The sequence below is a fragment of the Pantherophis guttatus genome, chromosome 1, assembly GCF_059756535.1.
Source record: "Pantherophis guttatus breed Tessera chromosome 1, ASM5975653v1, whole genome shotgun sequence".
Taxonomy (NCBI): Eukaryota; Metazoa; Chordata; class Lepidosauria; order Squamata; family Colubridae; genus Pantherophis; species Pantherophis guttatus.
The window spans coordinates 23031513-23058806 of NC_142063.1; the positions used below are offsets into that span (position 1 = coordinate 23031513).

General features: G+C 41.1%; 2 protein-coding genes across 15 annotated transcripts in view; both read left to right on the forward strand.

Annotated features, from left to right (window-relative positions):
- The first annotated feature begins 12 nt into the window (after positions 1 to 12).
- Positions 13 to 12648, forward strand: CALR3 (calreticulin 3). Its single transcript, XM_034437553.3, has 9 exons — positions 13 to 211; positions 4614 to 4715; positions 6184 to 6387; positions 6760 to 6854; positions 7350 to 7559; positions 11299 to 11412; positions 11508 to 11651; positions 11773 to 11865; positions 12351 to 12648. The coding sequence occupies exons 1-9, from the start codon at positions 100 to 102 to the stop codon at positions 12489 to 12491; spliced, it is 1215 nt and encodes a 404-aa protein (XP_034293444.1). The 5' UTR covers positions 13 to 99; the 3' UTR covers positions 12492 to 12648.
- A 431-nt stretch (positions 12649 to 13079) lies between these two features.
- Positions 13080 to 27294, forward strand: part of EPS15L1 (epidermal growth factor receptor pathway substrate 15 like 1) — a 51495-nt gene continuing 37280 nt past the window's right edge. For 7 of the 14 annotated variants that reach the window (XM_034437543.3, XM_087894749.1, XM_087894703.1 and 4 more), the window contains exons 1-11: positions 13080 to 13174; positions 18358 to 18399; positions 20438 to 20527; positions 21385 to 21432; positions 21748 to 21843; positions 22049 to 22105; positions 23395 to 23520; positions 24408 to 24467; positions 24803 to 25039; positions 26207 to 26364; positions 26606 to 26762. In XM_034437543.3, the coding sequence (XP_034293434.2) occupies positions 13133 to 13174; positions 18358 to 18399; positions 20438 to 20527; positions 21385 to 21432; positions 21748 to 21843; positions 22049 to 22105; positions 23395 to 23520; positions 24408 to 24467; positions 24803 to 25039; positions 26207 to 26364; positions 26606 to 26762 (1113 nt within the window). In that variant the 5' untranslated portion in view covers positions 13080 to 13132. Of the gene's footprint in view, positions 13273 to 18357; positions 18400 to 20437; positions 20528 to 21384; positions 21433 to 21747; positions 21844 to 22048; positions 22106 to 23394; positions 23521 to 24407; positions 24468 to 24776; positions 25040 to 26206; positions 26365 to 26605; positions 26763 to 27294 lie in introns of all 14 variants that reach the window. The other 7 variants (XM_087894694.1, XM_034437544.2, XM_087894720.1 and 4 more) reach the window with 2 other exon arrangements.

The following is a 27294-nucleotide window of genomic DNA, read 5'->3' on the forward strand; positions in this document are numbered from 1 at the left end:
TCCTCTCCGACGAAAAAGGCGGGAAAATAAGCAATTAGGAGCGAATTGCTGAATGCGCGTGGAATAGGGAGTTGGCCTCCGGCAGCCGTTACCTCAGGAATGATTGTTCTCTGCTGTCTTTCGATGGGATCTCTCACCTTGATTTTGGCTTTAGCTCTGCCTCTGCCAGTCCATGGCACGGTCTATTTCCGGGAGCAGTTTTTGGACGGAGGTGGTGGCAGCAGCAGGGGCGGGGCAAGGGGCGGGGTCAGGTCGGCAAGTCACTGGGGCGAAATGATTCCGTAAGCCAGCCTTAAACACTCAAAGAGCCATTTGGACCCATTTCCCACAGAAAAGAAAACACCGGGAGCCTCAAAACCTGGGTGGGTGTGGCCAACTCGACATCACTCACTCCCACCCAGTCACATGACACCCCTCAGCCACGCCCACCCAGGTTTTGTGGTTCCCAGTGTTTTCTGTGGGAAACAGGTATCTCTCTCTCTGTGTCTCTTTCTCTATCTCCGTCTCTCTCTCAGGCCAGGCGAGGAGTGACAGGAAGGGAAGGGCAAGGGGGGGGCAGCCAGTGGTGGATAGGGAGCCACAGCAGAGGGACGAAAGAGCCACATGCGGCTCCGGAGCTGCGGGTTGCTGACACCTGCCTTAAGCCATTTAAAGGGTTGCCCATTTGGACTACAAATGAGCCTAGGAGTTGAGTTCGGGCAACATGCTGAGTCATAAGAACCCAACCAAAATTAATAGCCACACTGAACATGTGCAAATATATATATATATATGTAGTCCTCGACTTATGACCACAATTCAGCCCAAAGTTTATGTTGCTAAGTGAGACATTTGTCAAAGTGAGTTTTGCCCCATCTTATGACTTTTCTTGTCACATTTGCTAAGGGAATTGCAGCAGTTGTTAAAGTTAGTAACACGGTTGATAAGTGAATCTGGCTTCCCCATTGACTTTGCTTGTCAGAAGGTTGCAAAAGGGGATCGATCACGTGGCCCTGGGACAGTGCAACCGTCATAAATATGAACCAGTTGTCAAGCAGCCAAATATAAATCACATGACCGTAGGGATACTGCAATGGTCATGTGTGAAAAATGGTCATAAGTCAGTTTTTTCAGTGCCATTGTAACTGAACGATCACTAAATGAACTGTTGTAAATCGAGGATTACCTGTACTAGCTCTTTGCTGACCTGTCTGGATGCCATAGGAACTCAGCCACAGTCTTTTACATGTTAAAGCTTGGTATGAAAAGGGAAGACGTTCAAACAGTGACGAAATAGTATTTACATTAAATTCTCCATTAGGTAAACATGGTTTTTAAACACCCTGCCCCTGTAAATGAAGCCATTGGATCTGGGCTGCAAAGGCTGGAGAACGGTTAACCTTAGCCTAAATATGATGGATGTGATATTGTGCAAAAGGTGGAAGGATTAATATAGCGGACAAGGAGGGGATGGTGTTTCCTCTGTGATACGGGATCAAATATTACTTCCCAATCTGGCACATACCAGTAGTTTGTGTAAGGAGAGTTACCAAAAAGGTTATAGAGACACAGTCAAAAGTATTGATACCCCTCCAATTTTTCCTCAAAGAATCCCAATTTATGGTAAAATAAATTGAAACTGACAGAAGTAAATGCATTCTTTATTTTATGTCCATAATAGAACAGACTCGTTGCTTTTGATGGATCACTAAACATATTCTTGTAAATAATTGCATGAAAATGATGTGAACCTAATTACTGGTACCATTAAAAGATAAAAGATCCTGGACTTTAGTGATCACAAGGAAACTATTTACTTTCATTAGTATCATAGCTGCCTTTCATCTCATCATTCAGCCTGCTTGAACAGAGACAAGTACTTAGGCATTTTCTATCATTATGTACAGTTTAGTGAATAAAGACTAGAAAAACTAAAAGTTGTCAGGAGGAAAGGAAGAAGGCACAGTAATAGCTAAGCATGATAAAGGCTGTAAAACCATTTCCAAAGAGCCTCGTGATCCTGTAACCATTCTTGTTAATATTATCAAGAAATTTAAATTTGAAGACACTGGCACCTTAGCCAAACTCTTGGATCATGGCTGAAAGAGGAAAGTTGACAAGATTGAACAGAAGGGTCAATGAATGGAGGATCTTCAAAACAGACCCTGGTTGATTTCTGTCACCATCTGACTGAAAGTGGCTCCATCGCAGAAGACTTAGGAAGACCCTACTTCTGAAAAAAAGAGACATGAAAAAGCCAGACTGGAGTTTGCTAAAATGTATGTTGACAAGCCACAGCCTCTCTAGAAGAACCTCCTTTGAATAGATGAAGGAAATTAGAGCTTTTGGGTCACAACACCTCTATATTTACAGAAGAAAAAATGTTTTTAAAGAAATACTACCATTCTTATTAAGACATGGAAGGGGCTCTCATCAATCAATCAACCAATCAACCAACCACTATAACTGTATAATGTTACCTGGGCTTGAATCTGTTCAGGGCACATTGAAATAAGAAAACTCTCTCAGCTATAGGTCATGCTCATCCAGCAGGATAATGACCCCACAACATGTGGTACATCTAAGAGGACCCCAGAATGATTGAAAAGCAAGCATTGGACTGTTCTGAAGTAGTCTGCTATGAATCCTGATCTGAATCCAATAGAATATTATAGAAAGAGCTGAAACTCACAGCTCTTGGGAGGAGAAAGCTATCAGACTAAGACAATTAGAGAAGAAGATAGCTCAAGAAGAATGTGATAAATTATTCAAAGCTACAGAAAATCTTGATTGCAGTTATTGCCTCAAAAGGGTGTGCTACAAAATATTAGGAATACCGATAATTATGTTCATGCAATTTTCATTTGTTCTATTGTTTCAAGAATTTGTTAAATCATAATCAAAAGCATGGCTACTTTATTGGCTATGGAATAAATAATGATGGATGACATTTACTTGTGTCAGTTTCAAGTTATTTCACAGCAAATTAGGTTTCCTTGAGAAGTGGAAGTTGTCAGCCAATATATTTGACAAAGTAGAGGTTGTAAACCAATATCTTTAGCCACCCATAAATGTAATAACACAAATATGCAGCAGCTCCATCCAGAGATAGTACAATATAGGTTTTTATTCATTTAAAAAGCTTTCATGCATATTCCATTTTGCAGGGATTTTTTTTTTATTATTAAAGGATTTGCTGATTGGCTAAAATAGTCAACCAATTAAAATATAGATAAATCCCCAAAACAAAAGAAAAATAAATCACTGTGTAAATATTATTTGACACTTAGATCTTTAGGATGATACAGCAGTGGAATCCTTACTGCTCTCTGAGCTTGGTTGTTTGCTTGCAGACATTTCATTATCCACCTAGGTAACATCAGTGCAGTGAGCATGGGTTGCTCCTTGTTTACATACAGTAGCTTTCCCTGTCAGTTTTGATGGGGATGTGGTTTTCTGCTTGATTGTTTGCCTGGAGTTAATCCCAGTTTATCCGAGTGTTTTGCTGCTGGAGAGGATGTATTCTCTTTTTTTTTCCTTTTAGCTTTTTAATTGACTCAATTAGGAAACTGAACAACTTAGACCAAGCTAAATGCAAAAACGCTGAGGAATTCCTGGAAGTTGAGCATTCAGACAAATCAGCCTTCAGTGGACACATAGAAATAAACCATATTTACACACAACTCAAGAGACAATAAAAAAAAACTATGAAGGAAATAAAAAGACCAAAACATATCCTCTCAGCCCAGATAAATAAGGATTAACCCTAGGCAAATAAGCAGAAAATAATACCCTAAACAAGGAACTATTAAGGAGAAAGCAACACCCTACACCAAAACTGGCCAAGCAAGCTATTACATATAAATAGGGAGCAAACTCCACACTTACTCCCACTGATGATATTACTTAGTTGGGCGATGAAATGTCTGCAAGCAAACAACCATCTCAGCACCAAGGACTCCATTGTTCAACCGTTCTATTTTATCTTGTGTATATGATATATTGTATAATATAGTAGAGCAACTCAGACCTCTAGAATTAAATAAGTATCATACATATTGTTACAATGTTTCTAAAATAATATGATCCCTGCAATCAGCTATGACTTCCTTTTTTTTCTTCTCTCTCTACTGAATAGATGATTTCCAACTACTCTGTAGCAGTTGTAACCACTTCCAGCAGGAAAGTCATGTTAAGATTTTGCTGCAAAAAGAGTGGTCTTGTGGGTGACCAAAAATCTTTTGTGGCTGTAGCCTGTATTTAACTGCTCATTTCTTTTCATCAAAAGAGTCGCTGCTGATTTTAGGACAATTAAGCATCTAAACATTCTTCTTGAATTCCATTTCCATGTCTTATGTTTTTTACTTGTTGAGTGCTTGTCATTTTAATCTGATTTTTGTCCAAATTTGCAATGACTGCATGTACAGGGATAGGTGCATATGTACATGTATGTAATACTTTTGATCATATAATATGTATGTGTTATCCACTCCAACTTTTTATACCTATCATTAGCCCTCTGCCCTTTATGTATTTACTGTACGCTTTATCTGTCTCTGGTTTTGTTTCTGGTTCCTGCCTTGCTATTACCAGCAGTTCCACTTGGTGACAAATATTTTCATTTTTGTTAACAGCAAAATGGAAAGAGAGATGGGTGGTCTCTCAGCATAAATCCAACTATGGAAAATTTAGGTTGACAGCTGGAAATTTTTACGGCGATCGTGAAGCAGACAAAGGTTTGAAGTTAATATGAAATTCATAATTATTTATATGGATGCTCATCATTTGGATATGATTTCTGTTCCTTAGAAGATTTTTTTTTAAAGTTCACACTGAGATTATAAGTACTAAGAGCCAGTCATGAGAGTATGCTATTGTCTTCTCTCCACCTGTCCTTGGTTCTAAGTCAGAGGTCATTTCTGCTAAATTCAGGTTCATAGTCTTGGGCATGTCCTATGTACACAAATGGGGCTAGCTGGAACGACTTGCCTCCAGAAGTTGTGGGTACTCCAACACTGGAATTTTTTTAAGAGATTGGACATGGGCAATCATTGTCTGAAATGTTATAGGGTTTCCTACTTAAGTATGGGGTTGGATTAGAAGACTGTGAGGTCCCTTCCAACTTATCTAACAAAATGAAATTCAATGTAGAGAAAAGTAAAGTCTTACACAGGCAAGAAAAACTAAAAGTACACATATAGACTGGGTGAAAGCAGGCTTAATAGCAGTAACTGTGAGAGGGATCTTGGAATCTTAGTGGACAACCAGTTAAATATGAGTCAGCAGTGTGCAGCGGCAGCCAAAAAAGCCAATGCAATCCTAAATTGCATTAACAGAGGGATACAATCAATGTCAAATGAGGTACTAATACCACTCTAAAAAGCCTTAGTAAGACCACACCTAGAATACTGCATCCAGTTTTGGTCACCACACCAATGTTGAGACTCTAGAAAAAGTGCAGAAAAGAGCAAGAAGATTAGGGGCCTGGAGACTAAAGCACATGAAGAACTGTTATAGGAACTGGGCATGGCTAGTCTAGTGAAGAGAAGGACCAGGGGAGACATGATAGCAGTGTTCCAATATTTGAGGGGCTGCCACAGAGAGGAAGGGGTCAAGCTATTTTCCAAAGCACCTGAAGGCCAGACAAGGAATAATGGATGGAAATTAATTAAGGAGAGACTCACCCTAGAAATAAGAAGAAATTTTCAGACAGTGAGAACAATCAACTAATGGAACAGCTTGCCTTCGGAAGTTGTGGGAGCTTCATCACTGGAAGCTTTTAAGAAAAGATTGGACTGCCATTTATCAGAAATGGTGTAGGATCTCCTGCTTGGGGGGGTAGACTAGATGACCTACAGTTCAAAGTCCCTTCCAATTCTGTTAATCTAATCACTTATTCTGTTATTCTGCTTGAATACCTATCCTCCCTCCTTCCCTTCATTTATTTATTGCCTCACCTTGCTCAGAGTTTGTATTGTTATCTAGATAAAGATACTATATTATCTTAACATAGAACGTGAAGGTTTAAAAAGACTTATTCTCCATTTCCAATATAAGTGTCCAATATTTGTGCTCTCTTTCCCTTCCCCATGCTAGGAACAGCTGTTATGCTTTTATTGTTTTCTAATTATTATAATCAAAGCACTTTGGCAATTCTATTTACAATTTTGGTGTCTGTGTGAAATGATTTCTCATATACTCTAGGTCTGCAGACAAGTGAAAATGTAAAGTTTTATGCCATCTCATCACGATTTAAACCATTCAGCAATAAGGGGAAATCATTGGTAATTCAGTATACTGTAAAGCATGAACAGAAAATTGACTGTGGTGGTGGTTATGTAAAATTATTTCCCTCCAATTTGAACCAAAAGAATATGAGCGGGGAATCTCTTTACTACATCATGTTTGGTGAGTTGCTTTTGATAAACTTGCCTAAAATTGTGTAACAAAATTGGCACTAACTTTTTGTACTAAAACCCAAAATTTATAAGGGGGAATCCTAGGCAGAAGTATAAAGCTATAATTACTCATTAAAATTCATCTAAGATAAATTTGACTAAAATACTTCCAGAGCTCCCTTTTAGCTTTTGTATCAGGAGCTTTAATCACAGAAGATCCTGATAGTTGTGATTTTTACATTTCTCTCTGTGGTTATTACTGGAGATAGATAGAAAGTTTCATTATTTTTAGAAAGTCAAAGATTTTATCAATCTGAAATAATCTGAGGCATTTTCTGTATTTTAAATAACACAAAAAAGCAAACTTTGTTATCTGTTTCAGGGCCTGATATATGTGGTTCTGATACAAAGAAAGTCCACGTCATTTTAAACTACAAGAACAAAGTTTATCCTGTTAAGAAACAAATTCGCTGCAAAGTAAGTATAAAAAAATCATGATAATTTAAAGTTGTGATCCATAATATTCTGATCTTGAGCCATCAAACTCAGTTAAGAGATGTAAGTTAAATATAATAAGAGAGTACCAAGTTTGTAAACTGGGAAACTGGGAAATTGAAAAAAAAAGGCATGGAAGAATATAATTTGTTGCCAAGTAAACTATGTTCATATGCCCATATAATTTTAAGGAATCATGCATGACTCAAAAATACTTTTCACTGCAATATGCTTTACTAGACAAAACCACACATAAGTGATACTTTCTACAGCAAACAATGCAGGTGCTATTTGGTTAAATTATGGTAAACTTAACATCCTATGCATGTTTACAGAGAGCAAACGTTGTATGAATACTTTACACATTTACTAGACTTACATGGTGTTACTATACACTATTATGGCCATCTGTCTGAATTAGTTTTACTGAAGGTGTTGAAACAAACCAATATTTATCTTTTTCCACATTTTATTTAGGTGGATGGATTCACACACCTATATACACTGGTTTTAAAATCGGATCACACGTATAAAGTGAAAATTGATAATAAATTGGTGATATTAGGCATTTTAGAAGATGACTGGGACTTCTTGCCACCAAGGAGAATAAATGATCCAGCAGTGAAGAAACCAGAGAATTGGGATGATGAAGCTGAAATTGATGATCCAGAGGACACTAAGCCAGAGGTGAAGCTCTAGGATGGAAGTGGACAATCCCCTGTCCAATGTGAAAAATCCAGAGCAAGGGCATCCCCAACAAATGGCTAGCCAAAAGGAGAGTGTATGGATTTTATGATTAAAATAGTTGTCCTAACACTTGATCAAACACGATTCCCTTGTAATGTAGGGCTTTGTGAGAGCAGAGCATAAGCATTTTTCATCTTTGGGATAGCCTTTTGAAGGTTTAAAAAACGCCATTAGGTCTTCTCAGGCTGAAAGTACTTTCAGTGTTCCCACCTAGGAGATGCTGACAAATTTTTATTGTTTTTCACCAAGTTCATTCAATTTTTAAAGGACAGCATCCACAACTGGACTCAGTGTGCCAAATAACATACAAATAGATTAGTGCTACAGAGAGTCAAGTTATTACTTCTCATGAGTTAGAAACTATACATTACACTCTTTTGTTCAGATTGTGAGGGTCTGAACAATCCTTAGATCTTTTTGATATGATTGATGATTTACAATCCTGAGATCCTTTTGCTATGTATGTACTATTGCTGTCATTTGAATTTGTCTCTCCAAATTATTGTTGACTTCAGTTAGTGTTCATTCTGTCAAGATCAGGTCCTGCCCCCCGCCTCCTGGTTGTTTTCCAAATTCTGTGTCAACTGTAAATTTGATAAAATCCCATCCTCCAGGTTTTTTTACATTGATATTGTATCATATCATATGGTATATTATATTAATAATAGATTATATAGGTGAAAAATCTGCTCTAGGAATCAGATCCAAACCTTCATTTGCCTGGTAGATGAAGTAATATGCAGATTGAGGAGTTAAGGAAGAAAAGGCCACCCACTCCTTAAAAGATTCACCCACTAACATCCTTTTATTTGTTTAAGACCTGGAGAATCACCATTCTTGTTTCCTCCTTTATAGAAAAAGGTGCATGAGTGGTGAACAGGAAAAGCCAGCATGTACCTTGTCTAGTAGGAAACACATGTAGCAGGTCTTATAAGTTTTGTCCTTTTTGTGAAAGGGCATGCAAAAGAAGAATGGGCAGCTGCTGATATGCACCTTCCCATTTCTTTGTGCCAGCATTGGTAGGCAGCTTCATTCTATCTGCAAGGAAGATGCATGAAATCTGAAATGGTATTTCTGCACCAGCAATGATGTGCAGGGGCTTGGATGATAAGACTAGATCAGCTGCTTTCTCAATGGTTATCTTCATATTATGCAATGTACTTCTTCCAGAGTTCTACCCTGGCCTCCTTCCTGTTGCAATTTAGAAAGATATGAAAGACCGTTAATGTTAATCAGTTTTTACTTTTGTTTAAATTCTTAACAATGCTTATTGATTTATTTAGAATTAAATTTTATAGACTTTATAACGTCAACCCACAATGACTTCGTATCTATAAAACAATAAAAAGGTAATAATGCAAAGAAGCTATAGCGAGGGAGCAATCATATCCCAGTTATTAAAATAATCTCATTCAAGATGGGCATATATCCCTATCTATTCCAGAGCCGATGGAAGGCCTTCAGGTTTAATTAAAAGGACAGCAGGGGAGGGCTGTTCAAACCATCTGGGAGATATTCTTGCAGAGGGACAGGCACTACAGCTGGGAAAGCGTGTCATCTAGTTCCCATCAGATGGCACTGCTTTAAAGGTGGGAGCCACAGCACACCCGCTCTCTGTCCATTGTTACAGGGTAGGCAGAAACAATGGAAATGAGCAAGGTTTCTCAAATAGCTAAGTCCTATACCCTTGATAGCGAACCTGTGGCACGTGTGCCTGAAGTGGCATGCGGAGCCATGTCACCTGGCATGCCAGCCATCGCCCCAGCCCAGCTCTACCACGCATGTGTGCATGCCTCCCGCCAGCCAGCTGGTCTTTGAGTCTCTGCCGCGCATGCACAGGGGGCGGGACGCATGCGAGGGACACGCATGCGCATGTGTGGGGGGCAGGGCACATGCACAGGGGTTGCTCACATTGCACTTTGGGGGTTCATACGTGTGCATCCCCCTGCGCCCCATTTTGGGCCTGGAAGGCCTCCTGCACCCACCTGGAAGCCAAAAAGGGGCACGGGTGCTGCGCGAGGTCCCCCTTTGCCCTGTTTTGGGCCTAGAAAGCTTCCTGCACCAACCTGGAAGCCAAAACGGCACGTGGGGGGGTGGAGCACATGTGGGGGGGCGCATGCATGGGAGGGTGCTCGCATTGCATTTTGGGAGTTCGGGCATGCACGGGTGTATTCATGCACGCTTTGGGCACTCGGCACCAAAAAGGTTAACCATCACTGTCCTATACCATAATGGATTTTATACTATGGGTGATAAACCACATCTTGAATTTATTTAAATAGCCAATAAATAACTCAGTAAATAACTGGGATGGGTAATGTTAAAAATGAAAAACAAATATATGTGTATGTGTATACACACACACACACAGATTAATTCCACCTGGAAACTAAATACTGTAGCTCATGCAGCAGAGGTATGCCACAAGACACACCCATGACTATCTGCACTCTGCATTGGCTACAGCCTCTGAGTGTTCTTCATGGGCAATTAGCCAGTTGGTCTACTGGGATATAAAAAGGACCTTTGCTTTGCTAATTCTAAGATAAATTATATAAATAATATTTGTAAAAAAAAATAGCTAGTAACTGATTTTTATAAAAATGCAGGGTGTTTTTTCTTGGCAAATCTGCACTTCCTCTTACTAAGCATTATGTCTGGGTTTCTATCTCACTGTAACAAATTTATTCCTTTTTCATTAACATGGAATTGCAATTGGGCAGATCAGTCTTTACTTTCCTGGCTCTTCTGTTTTGCTTTATAAATGTGTGTTTATATTCCTGTGACATCTATTCTTCAGAATTTCTCAGAGCTTTGTTTCCATGTAAATCATCAAATCCCTGTTTTGTGTTAGGGGTCAACTAATCTGGCCCTGAAGATTTAAATTTGCTCAAGGTATTTGGAGACTGTGGCTTGACTAGAATCAAGGCAGATGTGGTAGAAACCACTAGAGATGGGGACCCAGCTACACCTTCAGGCTTCAGAATAATCAACCTGAATGTGTTCTGCTAGAGTCAGCATGCCACCTACAGAGGAATCTGGCCTGTTAAAGCAAAGCAAAAGGCAAAAAGACTCAGGTGAGCAACCATCAGTCTCAGTGCATATTGACAAGAACAACCTCTTGATGGCAGCAGAGAGCTACAGAGAACAATTACCTTTTTTGTTCTCTAGTGGCCACTTCAATTTTTGCAGCAGAGATTATCTCTAGCACTAGTATAATCTGCCAGTGCTTGTCACCTCCGAAGAGAGCACTATAAGATGCTATTACTGCCTGATGGCTTACCTGTAAAATCCCTGAGCACAAAAACAGCTCTCTTCCCTCAAATGGAACTACTAACTCTTGATGGGCTGCCAAACTGATTTTGTCTTGAGAATCAAAGACCTTTATTTGGCTGGATATGGTACAGCAATTGGTAGGACTCAATGTGCTTTGTCTGGCCTCAGAAGTTTAGCAGAATCAGGCCTAGTTAGGAATTGGGCAGGAGATCTCCAATGAATTTCAAAGCTGGGAGTTTGAAAAAGACATGTTAGAAGATGGCTGTAGCAAATCACCATGATACTGTTACATCCCCCTTCCAAAAAGACGCCACAATATGGTGATCTGTAATGCATGGGAGGCACAATATTAGGAGTTGCTCATTTTGCTTTCCTTTCATTTTTTCCCCCATCCCTGTGATAGGATTGGGATATTGATGAATACATTGTGGACAACAGCGCTGAAAAACCTAAAGACTGGGATGATGCAGCACAGGGCACCTGGCAACCTCCTCTGCTGAAGAATCCTCTCTACAGAGTATGGTGCCACCTTTTCCTTGTTTTGAAGTGAACTTTGAGGAATTGGGTGGCCATTTGGGCAGCCATAAACCGAGAACATTTGGTTTATTTCAGGGGGAGTGGCGGCCCAGAAAAATCCCAAATCCCAACTACAAAGGCATTTGGCCCCATCCCCAGATTGCAAATCCTGAGTATGTGCCAGATCCAAGCCTTTCTGTCTATGAGAACATCAGCGTCATTGGTCTAGATCTTTGGCAGGTCAGTTGGGCCTCTTTCTGGTTCGTGCGTTAATTACTGCCATCTTGAGAAAAAAATTAGCAACACAGAGCTATTGATTCAAATGTATATAAAGATACACTATTGTGTTTCTTAATTGCAGGTGAGATCTGGAACTATTTTTGATAATTTCTTGATCACTGATGATGAAAAGTATGCGAAGAAATTTGGTGATGAAACATGGGGCAAAACGAAGGTAAGAATGATCTCTTCTCTGAAATGCAGCCAGGGTGTAGATTCCTTTTGTGATTGTATTGTTCTTCTATATTACTTGACCCTTTTCTCAAAGAGCTATTTTTGCTTGGATGGCTGATATTGGAACAGGGAATCCACTATGATTGTTCTGCAGGTGCCTTTCCAAAATAGCCACAGACACACAGTAAGGCTGCTTGAGGTGACTTTCCCAGTACTCCTGGATGCGATGCTGACAGTCTTCTTACCTGGATGAGAAAATAAAGGGGGAGCCTCTCTGCTCTGTCCAATGCCAGCAGCTGTTGCAGGTGGCATTGGAAGCGGAGCCTGTTCTGCCTGCAGTTTGTTCTTCCAGTTGTCATGTTAGGTTAGCTGGGAGGAAACAGATCAAGGAAAATTCCCGCAAGGGAGTAGATTTCCTCAGCTGGATATCTGAGATGACAGCAGGTTTCCTAAGGTGACCTTTCATTTTCCATTTAAAATTTCCAGGAGCCGGAACAGACAATGAGCGAGAAAGAAATCAAGAAAGAAAAGAAAGGGAAAAAGAGAAAAACCCAGAAGATGCCAAAAAAGAAATCACCTCAAAAGAACAAATCTGAGAGGATTGTAGCACAGAAGGAGGAGCTGTGACCTTTTTTTCCCCCTCAGAATTTAAATTGGAGCTAACAGAGGAAGATATTAAGGGCCAGGGACCATGTTTGTTTAAGCAGATACCTGGGGAAACTGGTTTCGGCTAAAATGATATCAAAAGGGTTTTTTTTAATAAAGTAAATTGTTGACAAAGAGAGTCCATAATGACTTCGTTTCCTTCTCTCCTTCAAGTCCAGTCATCCATCCTTGCAAAGGCGATTAACTCCCCAAATTATCTCTGGGGCTCCGGGTTGCATGGGGAAAGGGGGAGGGGGGTTTATCTCATTACTATTTCTGAATTACCCCAAAAAATCTTTCCTATGCAAAAGTGGAAGAGGAGAAAATGTCCCTTTTTCTAGCCTCGGAAGCCTTCTAGGCAGCAGCGGCAACACCGCAGACGCCCCTCCTGCATTGAATGGTGGCGAGGAAGGCAGACTCGCCTCCCAGCAGGGGGGACGAAGCATCCTCCGCGGACCTTCGGAGGAGACGCCGCGACCGGGAATCTTTCAGCGCTTCCTTGGTTGGCCGCTTGGCGGCGCTGGCCCCGCGCTCGCTGCTGCTGCTGCTGCTACTGTAGTTCTCGTGGCCACGCCCCGTCCCTCTCTGGCCGCTCCCCTCCCAGGAGGAGGAGGAGGAGGAAGATGGCGGCGCTCGGCCCCCTCGGCGGCGGCGGCGGCGCTCAGGTAGGGAACCCAGAGGAAGGGCGGCGGAGGGATGAGAAGGGAGAATGGCGGCGGGAGGAAGAGCGGTCGCAATTCGAGAAAGGCGAGATACCCACGGCGTGAGTCAGAAGCAGGGGAGGGGAGGGGAGGGCAGCCACCTCCTCCCCGCAAAACACGCGACCTTGATGGGAGGTGGTCTCTCGGGCGGTTCTTTCCCTTCCCAGGAACGGAGACGGGGCGTCGGGCGCTGACGGGGAGGGACCGGCGAAGGCCAGTCGTCCTCGGCGGCGGAAAGGGGCCAGGCAACTCAGCCCGGAGGGGGGACAGCTGGGCTGCTGCCCCCAGGACTGGGACGTGGAGGGTCCCGTCGCCGCCACCCTTCAGGTCCACGCCGGAGAAAAGCCCCTGCTTTAATACCCAAGGGACCCAGCCCAGCCTACCTCACAGGGCTGTTGGGAAAGAAACCTTATCCGCCACCAGAGCTGGCTGGGATGCTACAGCCGAGGAAGAGAAAAGGGGCTGCAAATCCTCTAGGCCGGGATTTGATTGAAGGACCGCTGTTGCACAAATGCGTTGCTTTTGCCTGTGTATAGGAGTGGGTGTGCGTGTGTGTGTGTGTGTGTTTGGAGGGACTCTTAATAGGTGCTGAAGAGTTTTTAAGTGCTGCCAAATCTAGCCACAGAAGTATATTTTCCCAGAAAAGGAGGACCCAGGTGATGCAGTTTGCGCGCTTGGATGTTTGCAGAGGTACAACAGACCCAGCTAGAACTAAACATTGAGAATTTATTCTGTTTGTAAACATTGGGAAATTTGGGGAGCCCAGTACAGAACCGAAAGACTGAAGTGGGACCAATTCAAGCAAGTGGTGTCTTTTCTTTTGGGAAAACATTACAAAGCTTGTGGATAGAAATCTAGAAATTAAGCCAAATAAAAATCGTTTCCAGATAAAGATGGGTGTAGTCAGGCTGTAGATCTGACAGCTCACGCCCGGCTTTCTCCAGCATTTTAATGGCCAACTGGGGAAGTATGAGGATTTTTAGGGCTTATATTTCTTACTGAATAACAAACAATTTAACAATGACATATAAGCAATTAAAACATATCTGAGGATGAGATTGTCAAATAATAGCATATGGAATATTATACGTTTTGTAAAAGAAGGCCAAAAATCATAAAGTTACTTGGTAAAAAGCTACACACTGCCACCAAATTTAAAATCCACGTTAGCCCATAAATAAGAACTAGGGATTAAAATATAATAATTACAAAGTCCTTGGAGAACACTGTCTTGAGGACCTGAATGTATTTGTAGAAGTGGTACCGAGAGAGCTTCTTTGAAGAAGATAAGTCTGCAACCTGCAATAGTTGAAGATAACTTTTTTGATGGCCTCAAAACCTGCAGCCTACGGTAATTCAGATGCATTAAAAAGTGGCTCAATGGCCTTTTTGAAGCTGCCTGGATTCTGCACTGAAGTTCAAGGGAAGTTTCAGTTCCTTAGGCAGCTTCAGCCACAGAAGAATTTCCTTACCAGATTGGAGGAATGGAATGGAAATTAATGCAAGGCCGGAGAGAATATACAAAGGCCTCTGACACTGAGCTGGCTGCCCTACCGGATAAGGTCTGTCACAATAAGGGAGGGGTTTTGTGCAACCCTGGATGATGAACTCTCATAAATGACTGGCAGGGTTACATGGGGAAACATAATCCAGGATTGATGTGTTCCTTTCTTGCCTTGGTTAAATCTAGAACTTTGTGTACCGGCCCCACATATCTCCTATTGCTGATTTACAGCCATTCCTAACAAAAACTAGGAACAGGTTCCTAGGGATTATCCCTATTCCTAGGGATAATTGTTAACTAAGGACCTCTTGAGCAAAAATTCAGTCATGCTAATAGACAGGTTGCTTAATTATTCTAATTAATTAACAGGGCTTTAATCAGCCTTTTTTTTTTTCAAATGAAATAGTACACAGTAAACATTCAGCCACAAAGGAAGATGGCAGAGGGATCTCTGGTGTATGGAATGTGTCATGAGTACTCAGAAAAAGAAACATTGAATTTTTCTCTTGGAGGGAAGCTGATTCAGAGATCTATGTATAGGAAAGAAAATCCAGCGATCTCTGTATAGATAAAGAGTAGATTTGTTGCATGCTTGTTAATAAATTATGTTGCTAAGAGCATCACTTCTGAGCTTATTCTGGTTCAAGTGAGAATCCTATGCCTGATGCCAAGTGCTGTTTTCCAGGCTCCTTTTTTGGACACAGACCCAAAGTCCTTAGAACCCTGAATACTGCTTCTGCCCAGGCTGATTTGTATTCCTGCAAAGTTAATGGCTGCTGTCTAGCAGAGAAAGCATCTCCATGTTGGCTCTGCTTGCAGAAAAGCGCAGAACCACGCATAGCCCAGATGTCAAGCACAACCAGTCAGTTATAAATTGCTCTTTTCAGAAAGGGTGTTTTGAAGCCAAGCGCTTCGGGAAGCTTTGGGCGCATCTCATTCTGGCTTGTAAATTCCAAGGCTGTGTACTGTAGAGGAAGAGGCCCAGGCAAAATATCCTTCCCCTTGAATCCTTTGACTCTCTTTTTTATTATTTAATGTGGACCTTTTCCCCATTCTCCATTTTTTTCTGATATAATGAAAATTGGTGATAGGCTGAGATACTGCTCCTAATTAGACCAGCCTTACAAATTGTTTTCATCTACCTGATAATAGATTGTAGAAGGCATTTTCTTGTGTTCTGATGGTATCCCCCTGCAAGTTTATACATGGATGCTGAATGTATTGATGCTCTAGATTCTGCCAATTACAGAGATAAAGAGGGGTTTTTATCTAGTCCGGGGTTCCCAACCAAGGGTGCGAAAACTTGGGTTTAGAAGTTTCAAAATTATAGTGTATATGCATATAATTATTTACTTTTGTAAAGGGTGCGAGAATATATCAGAAGCATTCTAGGGGTGCGGGGTATAGAAAAGGTTGGGAACTCCTGATCTAGGCTCTGTTGAGTAGCAGTTCATAAACAGGGTGTATGTGGATAGCTTTTGTATGAGCTATCGCAGCTTCCATACATTGCCAAAGATATCACACGCTCATTGTGGGAAATAGAATTGGTTGCTGAACACCAGGATTCTGTAGGATGAGAACTTGTACTGGGCTGCCCATTCATCAGAGCTGTTAGTTACAGCTTATCGTTTGCCTTGAGCAAAAAAGAATATCTTTTGACCTTGCATTTCTTTCTCACCCTTCAAGACAGATAAAATTTGGATTTCTGTCTCTTGTTGGAAAACCAGAGGAAACATTGTTGGTGATTTTGCATAGCATTAAAACCAAATGGTAGGCCACAGTTCTGTATAACAGAATGGGTATTCATGACATGTGGTTAGCCTTTATTTTACCCATTGGACCATGAAGGAATCATAAGGACAGCTGCATAGCTCTTCATGGCTACCTTAGACACTGTGAGTTCTGTTTGCCTTTCAGACAGTAAAAAAGAATAAAAGAAAGGCATTCAAATTAAGCCTGAATTGAGGTTCTTGAAACTTTCCAGAAGGACATATCTAGACACAACTCCCATTATCGGTAATAATTGGCTAGGCTCTCTGAAGCTGATTAGAACAGAAGTCAAATATAGATAGATGGTTTCTAGAAGGGAGGCATATGTGTAAATAGGTAGTCCTTGACATACAACCATTTGTTTAGTGAGTGTTCAAAGTTCTATAGCACTGAATAAAGTGACTTATGACTGTTTTTCACACTTACGACCATTGCAGCATCCCGGTGGTCACATAATCAAAATTCAGATGCTTGGCAACTACTCATATTTATGACTGTTGCAGTGTCCCAGGGTCATATGATCAACTTTCGCGACCACCTGATAAGCAAAATCCAACGGGGAAGCCAGATTCACTTAACAACAGCGGTACTAACTTAACTGCAGTGATTCACTTAACAACTGAGGCATGAAAGGTTGTAAAATGGGGCAAAACTCACTTAACAGTTGTCTTGCTTAGCAATAGAAATGTTGGGCTCAATTATGGCCATACATCAAGACTACCTGAAGTTATGTACCAACCAACCAATTGTGCAGAAAGCAGAAGCAAAAGTTATTCATTGTTTGAGGATGGGGGATGTCTGTAACTTAGCAAGATCAGAATGGGTGATGGGGTGAAATTCTGTGGCAATTTTGCAATTTACCTGAACTGTATGATAATGGTATTCTAGCACTGTATATTGAGGACAAGAGAGAGTGGAACTTCCATCTTCTCCCTCTCTTGTTTCCATAGCATTCTGTTCCCATGCTGAGTTTCAGGGCTTACTCCTGATCTTGTGAAAAAAAATGTTGTTAGTTCAGTTTCTAAGTGATGGCTTCTAAATGCTTTGTTGTCTCACTCTATCTTTGTTAAGCTCAACCAAAAGTGGCGTCTTTTTTCCCTCTTCATTATAAATTAACCGAAATAAATAACAAGAAGGTGCAGTAACTGATATTTTTTTAAAACGTTATCTGTATTTATCATCCAGTACTGAATGTATACCATGCAGTTCCTGTATGCTTTCTCAGAGAAAGCCAAATATTGCTTTTGGGTGTTATTTAGACTGAACTCAAACTAGAGAGCAGTGGGAAGTCCTTTATAACAACTGAACTGTCCTTGAGTCTGTTTAAAGAAAGAAAATGTTTGTCCATTGATAATTCTTTGGAGGGCAAGTGAATGATACGTTATTGCAGTTAGAAAATGAGAAGCTGAGATGGTAGGCAGCATGTGTAGGCCTTGTGTTCTGGCTGGCTACAAATGATCTGATGCCATTCCTATGCAAGTCCTTTTAACTTTATTCACACCTCGCCCTATTCTTGTACTGAGCCATTTCTTGGGCGGGGGGCAATGGTGGTGGGGCATTTTTAGAAGATCCCAAGCAGAAATAGAGCCAGACCCATTAAAACAGAGGTCCCCAACCCACAGCCCACTACCAGGCCTTGAGCCTTTTGGAACTGGGCCATGGAAGAGATGGGAGAGCATGCATGCCTCCTCACTTGCATGAGCAGGAGGCATGCAAATGGAGCTGCATATGCATGGGTGCTTGCCCACTGCACACACAGAACTATCCCCTTCCCCCCCCCAGTCCGGAAATCTTGGGGACTCTGCATTATGATGGGTAGACCTGGCTGTGTGTAAGGATAACTTTCACCTTGAATTTCTCCTTTTTTTTCTAGCTCTCCGCCAGTAACCCTCTGTATGAGACATATTACAAGCAGGCAAGTGTGCTAAATTTCTTCTTTTCTTTTCTCTCCCTTGTAATCCTGCCTTTTTTCTTATCTATTGGCTAATATGGACACCCAGCATATGTGTTTTGTAGACATTGTGCTGGTCTATTAGAAAGTGAATACAAAATTTGCAAGTTCATTTAATATTACAAAGGCCAGCATTGATTTATGTATTATTATGATGTCAATTTATATAGCTGCCTGTCTTAAATTCATGAGTCTGGATGGCTATTTGTAGTTTGTAAGCTTTTTCTTGCACCCCTTGAATCTTCCTGTGAGTAAACCTGGCTAACAAAGCCCTTTTAAAGTGAAATAAGGATCATGGTTTGCTCTATTTAAATTAGTTCCCAAAAGAAACCAAGAACAAGCTGTATCCTAAGCAAATAGCATTGTCTAGTAAACAAAGCAAGAACAACATACATCAACATGCTGCTGATGCCTTGGGACACTAGAATTGTAATGAATTCTATCTTCATGTCATGTATGATAGAATGTAATAGCATGTAATGCTTATGCTTTGATGAAACCCTGTCAATAGGTCACAAAGTATAAATTAAAAATTTGCTTGAATTTACATAGGCGTAGATGAAGTTGTTCAAAAGATAACAAAATTACCTGTAAACCCTCTTCCTTGATTCACTATGGTGGGAAAACATATTGAATGTATAGTAACAGTTTACCTACTTTAGTCCGTTATAGGTCTGTTCTTCCAGTACTATATAGAACAGTTACCCTATACACAAGATATCCATAACTTTTGATATATCACTTGTGTTTAAACTTTTTGGCTAGTGGATGCATTTGGAATTTTGAGATATGTTCTGGATTCTGCCATAAAAGGGGAAATGTTTAATTCACAAAATGACTGCCAAGAGGGTTTTGTGAGTCCCACTGAGCCTGGGGATTGGAGCTTGTAGGGCATGAAGGAAGAGGTCCCCTACAGCAGGGGTCTCCAACTTTGGCAACTTTAAGCCTGGAGAACTTCAATTCCCAGAATTCCCCAGCCAGCTTTGTTGGCTGAGAGTTGAAGTCCTTCAGGCTTAAAGTTGCCAAGGTTGGAGACCCCTGCCCTACAGAGTCTCCTACTATGTTGAGAACTCAAATCTGGAACAGGTACATCTGTAACAGACCTGACCTTGTTAACTTCAGATCAAAACGTAGCAACAATAAGACAAGCTCAGACCCTACAGATTAGCATTTCGACTTCCATATTATATTTTCAGCAAAATTCGTAACTTTAATCCAATATGTGGGAAATCTTGTATTACCTGCATTTTCAAATCAAAAGAAATTTACTTCAATTTCAAACTCAGTGTAAACAACTCAGAAAGCTTTGTCGGCAGAGATATTACAACTTTTGGCACCAAGCCAGAGTTATTGCAATTTATAAAATGACCAGATTGAATGCCAAACTTTTGCATTAAAGAAATAAGATTAGGTGATTTACATCATGTCAACAAAGATCTATGTTGTATTCAGCATTATGAGGTTGTTAATATCATCGGAATCTTTAATAATCCAATTAATGAGGCTAAAAGCTAAATTGAAAAGAATAGTGGATAAAAGCACCCTTAAGAAGTATCTTAACACATTCTTGAAGAGCAGGTGGCGCAGTGGTTAGAATGCAGTACTGCAGGCTACTTCTCCTAACTGCCGGCTGCCTGCAATTTGGCAGTTCGAATCTCACCAGACTCAAGGTTGACTCAACTTTCCATCCTTCTGAGGTCGGTAAAATGAGGACCCAGATTGTTGGGGGCAATAATCCTGACTCTGTAAACTGCTTAGAGAGGTCTGTAAAGCAGTATATAAGTCTAAGTGCTATTGCTGCTGCTATAGTAAGAACAGAACAAGCCAACAGGGGCCTAATTTCAGTGGGAAATAGGATGTAGAGTTTGATTATTTATTTTATTCAAAACATTTATATAGTAGTCCCCATCTTACGAGTTGGCCCATAGTGAGGAAGTGAGATAAAAGTGACTCGTTCCTTTCCTTTTTGGGGTTTGCTGAAGAGTTAATATTTTCTTTGCAGGTGGATCCAGCTTGCACTGGTAGAGTTGGGTCCAGTGATGCAGCTCTGTTTCTCAAAAAATCTGGTCTTACTGATGCTATCTTGGGGAAAGTAAGTCAGGCATCTTCTCTTTTCTAACACCAGAGGAAAATACAACTGGTTAGGGAAACCAGTTGCAAATGTACATTATTCAGAGACCATCTCTGGAGTCACTTGACACAAATTACTGCCTGAATCCCTGAAGAAACCTTGTGCTGCTTTTCTGACTTTGACAGCTGCTTTCAGATAAAACAAATGTAAGAAGATGAAAGAGAATCCATTGGAAAGGTCTTAACTCTCCTCTATAAGGAGTCACCTTATAGGGGAGATAGGCGGCATAAAAATGTAATAATAAATACATCATCAATACTGTTTACTGGTGTTTCTTTTCCATGGCAGTTTGAAGATATGTGGACTTTGACACCCAAGGCTAGGGAATCCTGGGAGTTGAAGTCCACGCATCTTCAACTTGCCACAGTTGAGAAACAGTGCTTGCTATTATTTATTATTCAACACCCAAATTTCTCTCTGTCATGTGTGAGCCATAGTGATTCATCAGTTTATAATTTTTGTCTTTAATATATATATATATATATATATGTATATATCTGGAATGATACTAAGCAAATATAAAGGCTTTAAAAATAATCTGAAATACATTAGCAAAGATAAAGGCATGAGAAATTCTTCTCTACCTGCTACCTTCCAGGTGCTTGATGTGCTGTAGGTCTCATTAATTTCATTCAGTGAATTATGATTGTGGCTGTACATAAGAATAAAGGCAGAAGAAAATAATACAGCATTGGATGCAGCACTTCCTGTCTCTAGGAGGAACAGATTTGAAGAGGCAGATTACTTTCCATCTCTATTTTAAAAGGGTTTTTGCTTTAAATTGAATGATGTCAGCATGTAATTTTGTATATTCATAGATATGGGATTTAGCAGATCCAGAGGGCAAAGGATTTCTGGATAAACAGGTATGTGAATTTTGAGATAAAGCCACCTCCATCTGTTGAAACTTCTCCTTTGAAATAGCTAAACCTAAAGAATCTGGGTTGAAACTAGGGCCTCATCTCCAGTGCGAATGTCTGTTTGAAAGAGCGGAACACACAATTAGGTCTAGTTCTGCCTGAATCTCGAGACAATGCTGTCACTGAATGTCCAGCAGTCTGGTGAGAGAGCTAGACAGTCTATTGAAGAAAGCTCTTTTTCATGAAAATAAAGGTAGACATTAGGCTTGTGAACAGAGGGCCTTTTTCCCCTCATTCTCCATGCTTTTCTGTCTTGTTCAGGGATTCTTCATTGCGCTGCGGCTAATTGCCTGTGCCCAGAGTGGTCACGATGTCATTCTCAGCAACTTAAATTTGACGTTACCTCCTCCAAAATTTGTAAGTTGTTAATAATTGCCTTGAAAAGGGCTGTTTTTGATTGGAATATAAGTGATGTCTGACAGATACAGAATTAAGAGTTTTTGGTTTCCTAAATGTGGCTGATAAACTTTGTGACTTGAGGCTTGGCTGCCTCAGTTAAGTATTTCTATATTTCAAAGAAAACCATAGGAAGTGCTTTGATGTATTTTATTTGTTGTTGCAGCACGACAATACAAGCCCCCTGCTGCTTGCTTCCACAGATGCTCATTGGGCTGTCAGAGTAAGTGTCCAAGAGAAAAATATGAGTTGGCCTCACTTGTCCAGTAAGGAGACCCTTTTCTTAATTAAGGTTTTTACTTTACTTACTTTTACTTTTATTTAATTTGTATACCGCCCTTCTCCCGAAGGACTCAGGGCGGTGAACAGCCAACAATAAAATACATACATACAAAATTTAAAAAACAGAACTAAAATCGAATTAAATAATTTGGCCCAGACAGATTAAAACCCCAATCAATTTAAAACAGATTTAAACTTTGAAAATTAAAAGATATTGAAAATATTAAAATATTAAAATATTTTTAAAATTGTTTAAAAAGAGGGAGAAAGTTAGGCCAGGCCCGCCTGGTGAAATAAAAAGGTCTTTAGAGCGCGGCGGAAGGTGCGCAGATCCGGGATCCTCTGTATCTCTGGGGGGAGCTCGTTCCAGATAGTAGGTGCCTCCACAGAGAAGACTCCCCCTGGGGGCCACCAGTCAACATTGTTTGGCCGACGGCACCTGGAGGAGCCCCTCTCTATGAGAGCGTACCGGCCGGTGGGAGGCTATTGGTGGTAGTAGGCGGTCCCGCAAGTACCCAGGTCCTGAGCCTCAATTGAACTCTATTTTTTATTAGTATGAATGATTAATACCAGTTTCGTGTAAATTACTGTAAGCAGCATGAAGTTGAATTTACTATTTTCCTTGTTGTGTAATACCACCTATGTGCAACATTTACCAAAGAATGTATGCAACATTTACAAAACCTTAACAATAATTTCAGGGAACTTAAAAACATTCTTTATAGTTAGTCCTCATTTAGTGACTGCCTCATTTAGAAAACATTTACAGTTACACTAATGACAAAAAAAAACAACTTTGCAACCAGTTCTTCCATTTATGACCTTTGCAGGTCTATAGTCGCAGTTTCACTTAGCAACTGCTTTGCTTAATGACCAAGTTGCTGGTCCCAGTTGGGGTTGTTAAATGAGGATTTTTAACTATGCAATCACTTTGCTTTCTTCGTAAAATGTTACAGAGTCCAAGCAATATTATCTTCCATTTGAAACTCTCTTGTGCTTTCCTCCTGCTTCTTTCACGTTTTCTCCTTCCGCAAAGGATTTATTGTGGAAGAAAAGACAGCTATGTAACATAAGTTTTTATTAATAGCCTTTAGTATTTGCCCATACAAAAGCATTACTTAATATGGCAATAGAAAACTGAATTTCAAGATCGTAATGTTTTGCAGTCTTTGGAAAACAACAGCTTATACCTCAATATAAACCAATTTTAGTCTGTTCCTTCTTAACTAGGTAGAAGAAAGGGCCAAGTTTGATGGCATTTTTGAAAGCCTTTTACCAGTCAATGGTTTACTTTCGGGAGATAAAGTGAAGCCAGTATTGATGAACTCCAAACTACCTCTTGATGTCTTGGGAAGGGTAAGCAAAATTCTATCTTTTTTTTTTCATCCACATGATCTGAGTGCATTATTTTGGCCTTCTGGTGCTTTCAATTGAGGCAAATATTTGTACTAGTAAAGGTAAAGCTTCCCCTCTTACATATGTGCTAGTCGTTCCTGACTCTATGGGGCAGTGCTCATCTCTGTTTCAAAGCCGAAGAGCCAGCACTGTCCAAAGATGTCTCCGTAGTCAGGTGGCCGGCATGACTAAATGCCAAAGTTGCACGGAGCGCTGTTACCTTCCCACCAAAGGTGGCCCCTATTTTTCTACTTGCATTTTTTACGTGCTTTCGAACTGCTAGGTTGGCAGAAGCTGGGACAAGTAATGGGAGCTTACCCTGTTACGCGGCACTTGGGATTCGAACCGCTGAACTGCCGACCTTTCAATCGACAAGCTCAGCGTCTTAATCACTGAGCTACCGCGTACGAGGGTACATCAAAATTGGATCCTTCCCAGAATTTCAAGCAATATGGGCTCTTAAAGTTTGGTTCCAGTTTATTTATCTTGCTGCCTTAAAGAATGAGGGAACTGAGAAATGCTCCACTGAAAGAACTGTATTCAAAATCAGATTGCTCAAATATTAGCCTTTCTCACTCTTTCGCATGTGCTTTTAAAATCTACTTACCGTGCTTCTTGCCTTATGTTTTGCTGCTAATCAGTTATTGAAGTTTTTAAATTGTTAATTAGGTTATGGTCAGGTAAATTATTAAACTTGCATATGGGGTGGTGGTGGTACAAAAAGAATTAATAAAAAATCTCGGATTAGCCACAACAAACCATAATGAAATGTCTTTTTTAAAAAAAGAACATTCCTTTAACTCCTCTTCTGATACATCCTTTTTTCCCTTGCCTTTGTGTCCAAATAGGTGTGGGATCTTAGTGATATTGATAAAGATGGGCACCTTGACAGAGATGAATTTGCCGTGGTAAGTTCCCTCTGCTGGCTTTTGTCATGTAACCGAAGGGGATTCCTGAGTGCCTCGCTTTTCGGGTCAGGGACAAGGTTATGTCCCAAGCCCTCATTTGCATAGAGGAGGCCGATCACAGTAGGAATCCACAGTATCAAACTCCTTGGTTAGTTTTCCTTTTCCCAGGGTTCTATCCACCTCTGTTAGTCCAGCCTCCCTCCCTCCAGCCCTTGCCTGACCTGCTCTCTCATGCTTGGCACTACCTCTCCGCCATCTTCCCCTCCTCCTCCTCCTCTTCCTCCTCCTCCTCCTTGTTGCCCTCTGCAGACGTCTTTTCCCTCTGGGCCTTGCAGGCGATGCACCTGGTCTATCGTGCCCTTGAGAAGGAACCCGTCCCCTCTGTGTTGCCCTCATCTCTTGTTCCACCTTCCAAGCGGAAGAAAGTGCCAATCTTTCCTGGGGCAGTGCCAGTTCTTCCAGCCAGTCCTCCCCCCAAAGACAGTTTGCGGTCCACTCCGTCACACGGCAGCGTCAACAGCCTCAACAGCACAGGAAGCTTATCCCCCAAACACAGCCTGAAGCAAACACAGGTAGGTGTAGCCTCTGGCAGAGAATGTGAGCATATTGTGCAAAGGTGAGCCTTCTCTCCCCCCTCCCTTTTTTAAAAAAATAATAATAATTGGGGTGTGTATGTGTAGAAAGGATTGTGTCTCGGACAGGGGTGTCAAACTCAAGATCTGGCCCGTGGGGCTGCCCTGGAAATAGTGAAGGACTGGCCCATGGTGCCTCTGCTAGCAAAAACAGAGCTCCATTTTTGCTGGCAGAGGGTTGCAGGATGCCGGCCCAGCTGAAAACGGAGCTCGGGAATCCATTTCCACTGGCTGAGTGCTCAGGCCACTACACACGCCCCCTGACATGAGTGATGTCAAGCTGGCCATGCCCACCCTGGTCATGCCCCCCACCCACCCACCCCCGAGGTCAAACACAACCCTTATGAGGGTGTGGCCCTCAATGAAATCGAGTTTGATACCCCTGGTCTAGGAGATCTTTATAATTGTGGCATGTAAGTACAATAGAACTGACTAGAAGTTCAGTACATATTTCGGTACTTAATATAACACTTGTGCCAGATTTGATCCTACATCCATACTGTTTGATCCTACAGTATCCTACTTCAGAAATGACTACTTCAGAAATGGTTTTCTGGAAAACTCCAAATAGTGGGCAAAACTCTTCTTTCGTATAATTTCCCAACAAAAGCATTGAGAAGCAAATTGCATTTTTGAACATAGTGCTTCCACAAGTGACTGGTAGATTGGCCATCACTTGAGATCTTTCTAAGGATGTCATCTGCAAGTAGCCTTTCTGGCTTTAAATGCCGGTCTTTTTAACTCTGCATTATCAGTGTAATTTAGTAGAAACTTCTTAGGAGAGAGCTTGCCATGCTGCCAAACTGCTCACGATGGATGATTTCTGGGATTGAGCAGTGAAGAAGCCTCTTTTCAGGACCTTTATCCTGAATAATTGAAACCAAAGTAGGTTAAAACTATAAGCTTAATTTTTAGATAAACTTGTATTTGTGAAGGCTGAGGAATACTGGGGAAACTGGAAGGAGTAGTGACATACGGCCAATGGCGGGACAGTTTTTCTGCCCAAGTAACTTTGGATAAAGTTAGTAGTGAGATGCTTTAGGCTGTAACGTCTTACATGACACTTTCATCTGCAAAATCAGTTAAGAGGCTCTGTTCTCAATTCAGCCGTCTGCAAACTGGGTGGTGCCATTGACTGACAAGATTCGCTATGATGAAATATTTCTGAAGACAGATTTGGACCTGGATGGCTTTGTGAGCGGCCAGGAAGTGAAGGATATTTTCATGCACTCGGGGCTTTCCCAGAACCTCTTAGCACACATATGGTATGCATTTTCCTTCCCTTCTCTCTTTTTATCATACAAGATGATGTTTTCCAATTAAAAGTACTGAGTAAAATTGTCCTTTTTATTGGTTTATGGGAAGTACAGGCATTGTTCTTAATGCCACAGATGCTGACTTGAGATTGAATAAACTGTGGAATCAGCTGAAAGCTTCTGAGATATTCCGCATCTCTTGAAACAGCAATTGTTTATTGAGCGGTCTGCTGGTTTTTTTTCCTGGCAGGGCATTGGCTGATACCAGGCAAATGGGAAAGCTCAACAAAGATCAGTTTGCACTCGCCATGTACCTCATTCAGCAGAAGGTCAGCAAAGGCATTGACCCACCACAGGCGCTGCTCCCAGATATGATCCCTCCTTCCGAAAGGACCACTCCTGTCCAGGTGAACTCATAGCATAGACATCTATTCTGACATTCTCATAAGGACCTTGCTTGCCTTTTCCTCTGACAACTGATACGTTGCAGGGAAAAAGTTTACTATTTACTATTTACTATTAAATGGTTTTGTCTTCCTGCTGCCAAAAGTAGTAGTACCACTGTACTACCAAGGAGCCTTGGTAGTACAGTGGTTTAAAGCACCCTGTTATTAATACAGCTGCCTGCAATTACTGCAGGTTCGAATCTTACCAGGCTCAAGGTTGACTCAGCCTTCCATCCTTTCTAAGGTAGGTAAAATGAGGACCCAGATTGTGGGGGCAATAAGCTGACTTTGTATAAATATACAAAAGTATGAAGGCTATTGCTTAACGCATTGTAAGCCGCCCTCAGTCTCTGGAGAAGGGTGGCATATAAATCAAATTAAAAAACAAAAAAACATGAGACCATATTTGCAGCGAGAAAGTTAGCCCTGTTTGCTGCTGATGTTTTTGTTTTGAATCTATGTACTGCTAAAGCTCTTGGGTCTGTTCGTTTGT

What these genes read in the sequence shown, in the direction of transcription:
- CALR3 (XM_034437553.3), top strand. Translation starts at nt 100, where the DNA reads ATGATTGTTCTCTGCTGTCTTTCGATGGGATCTCTCACCTTGATTTTG. An exon ending in TCTTTACTACATCATGTTTG is followed by an intron (nt 6,388 to 6,759) that starts GTGAGTTGCTTT and finishes TATCTGTTTCAG; the next exon opens with GGCCTGATATATGTGGTTCT. An exon ending in CAGAGGACACTAAGCCAGAG is followed by an intron (nt 7,560 to 11,298) that starts GTGAAGCTCTAG and finishes TCCCTGTGATAG; the next exon opens with GATTGGGATATTGATGAATA.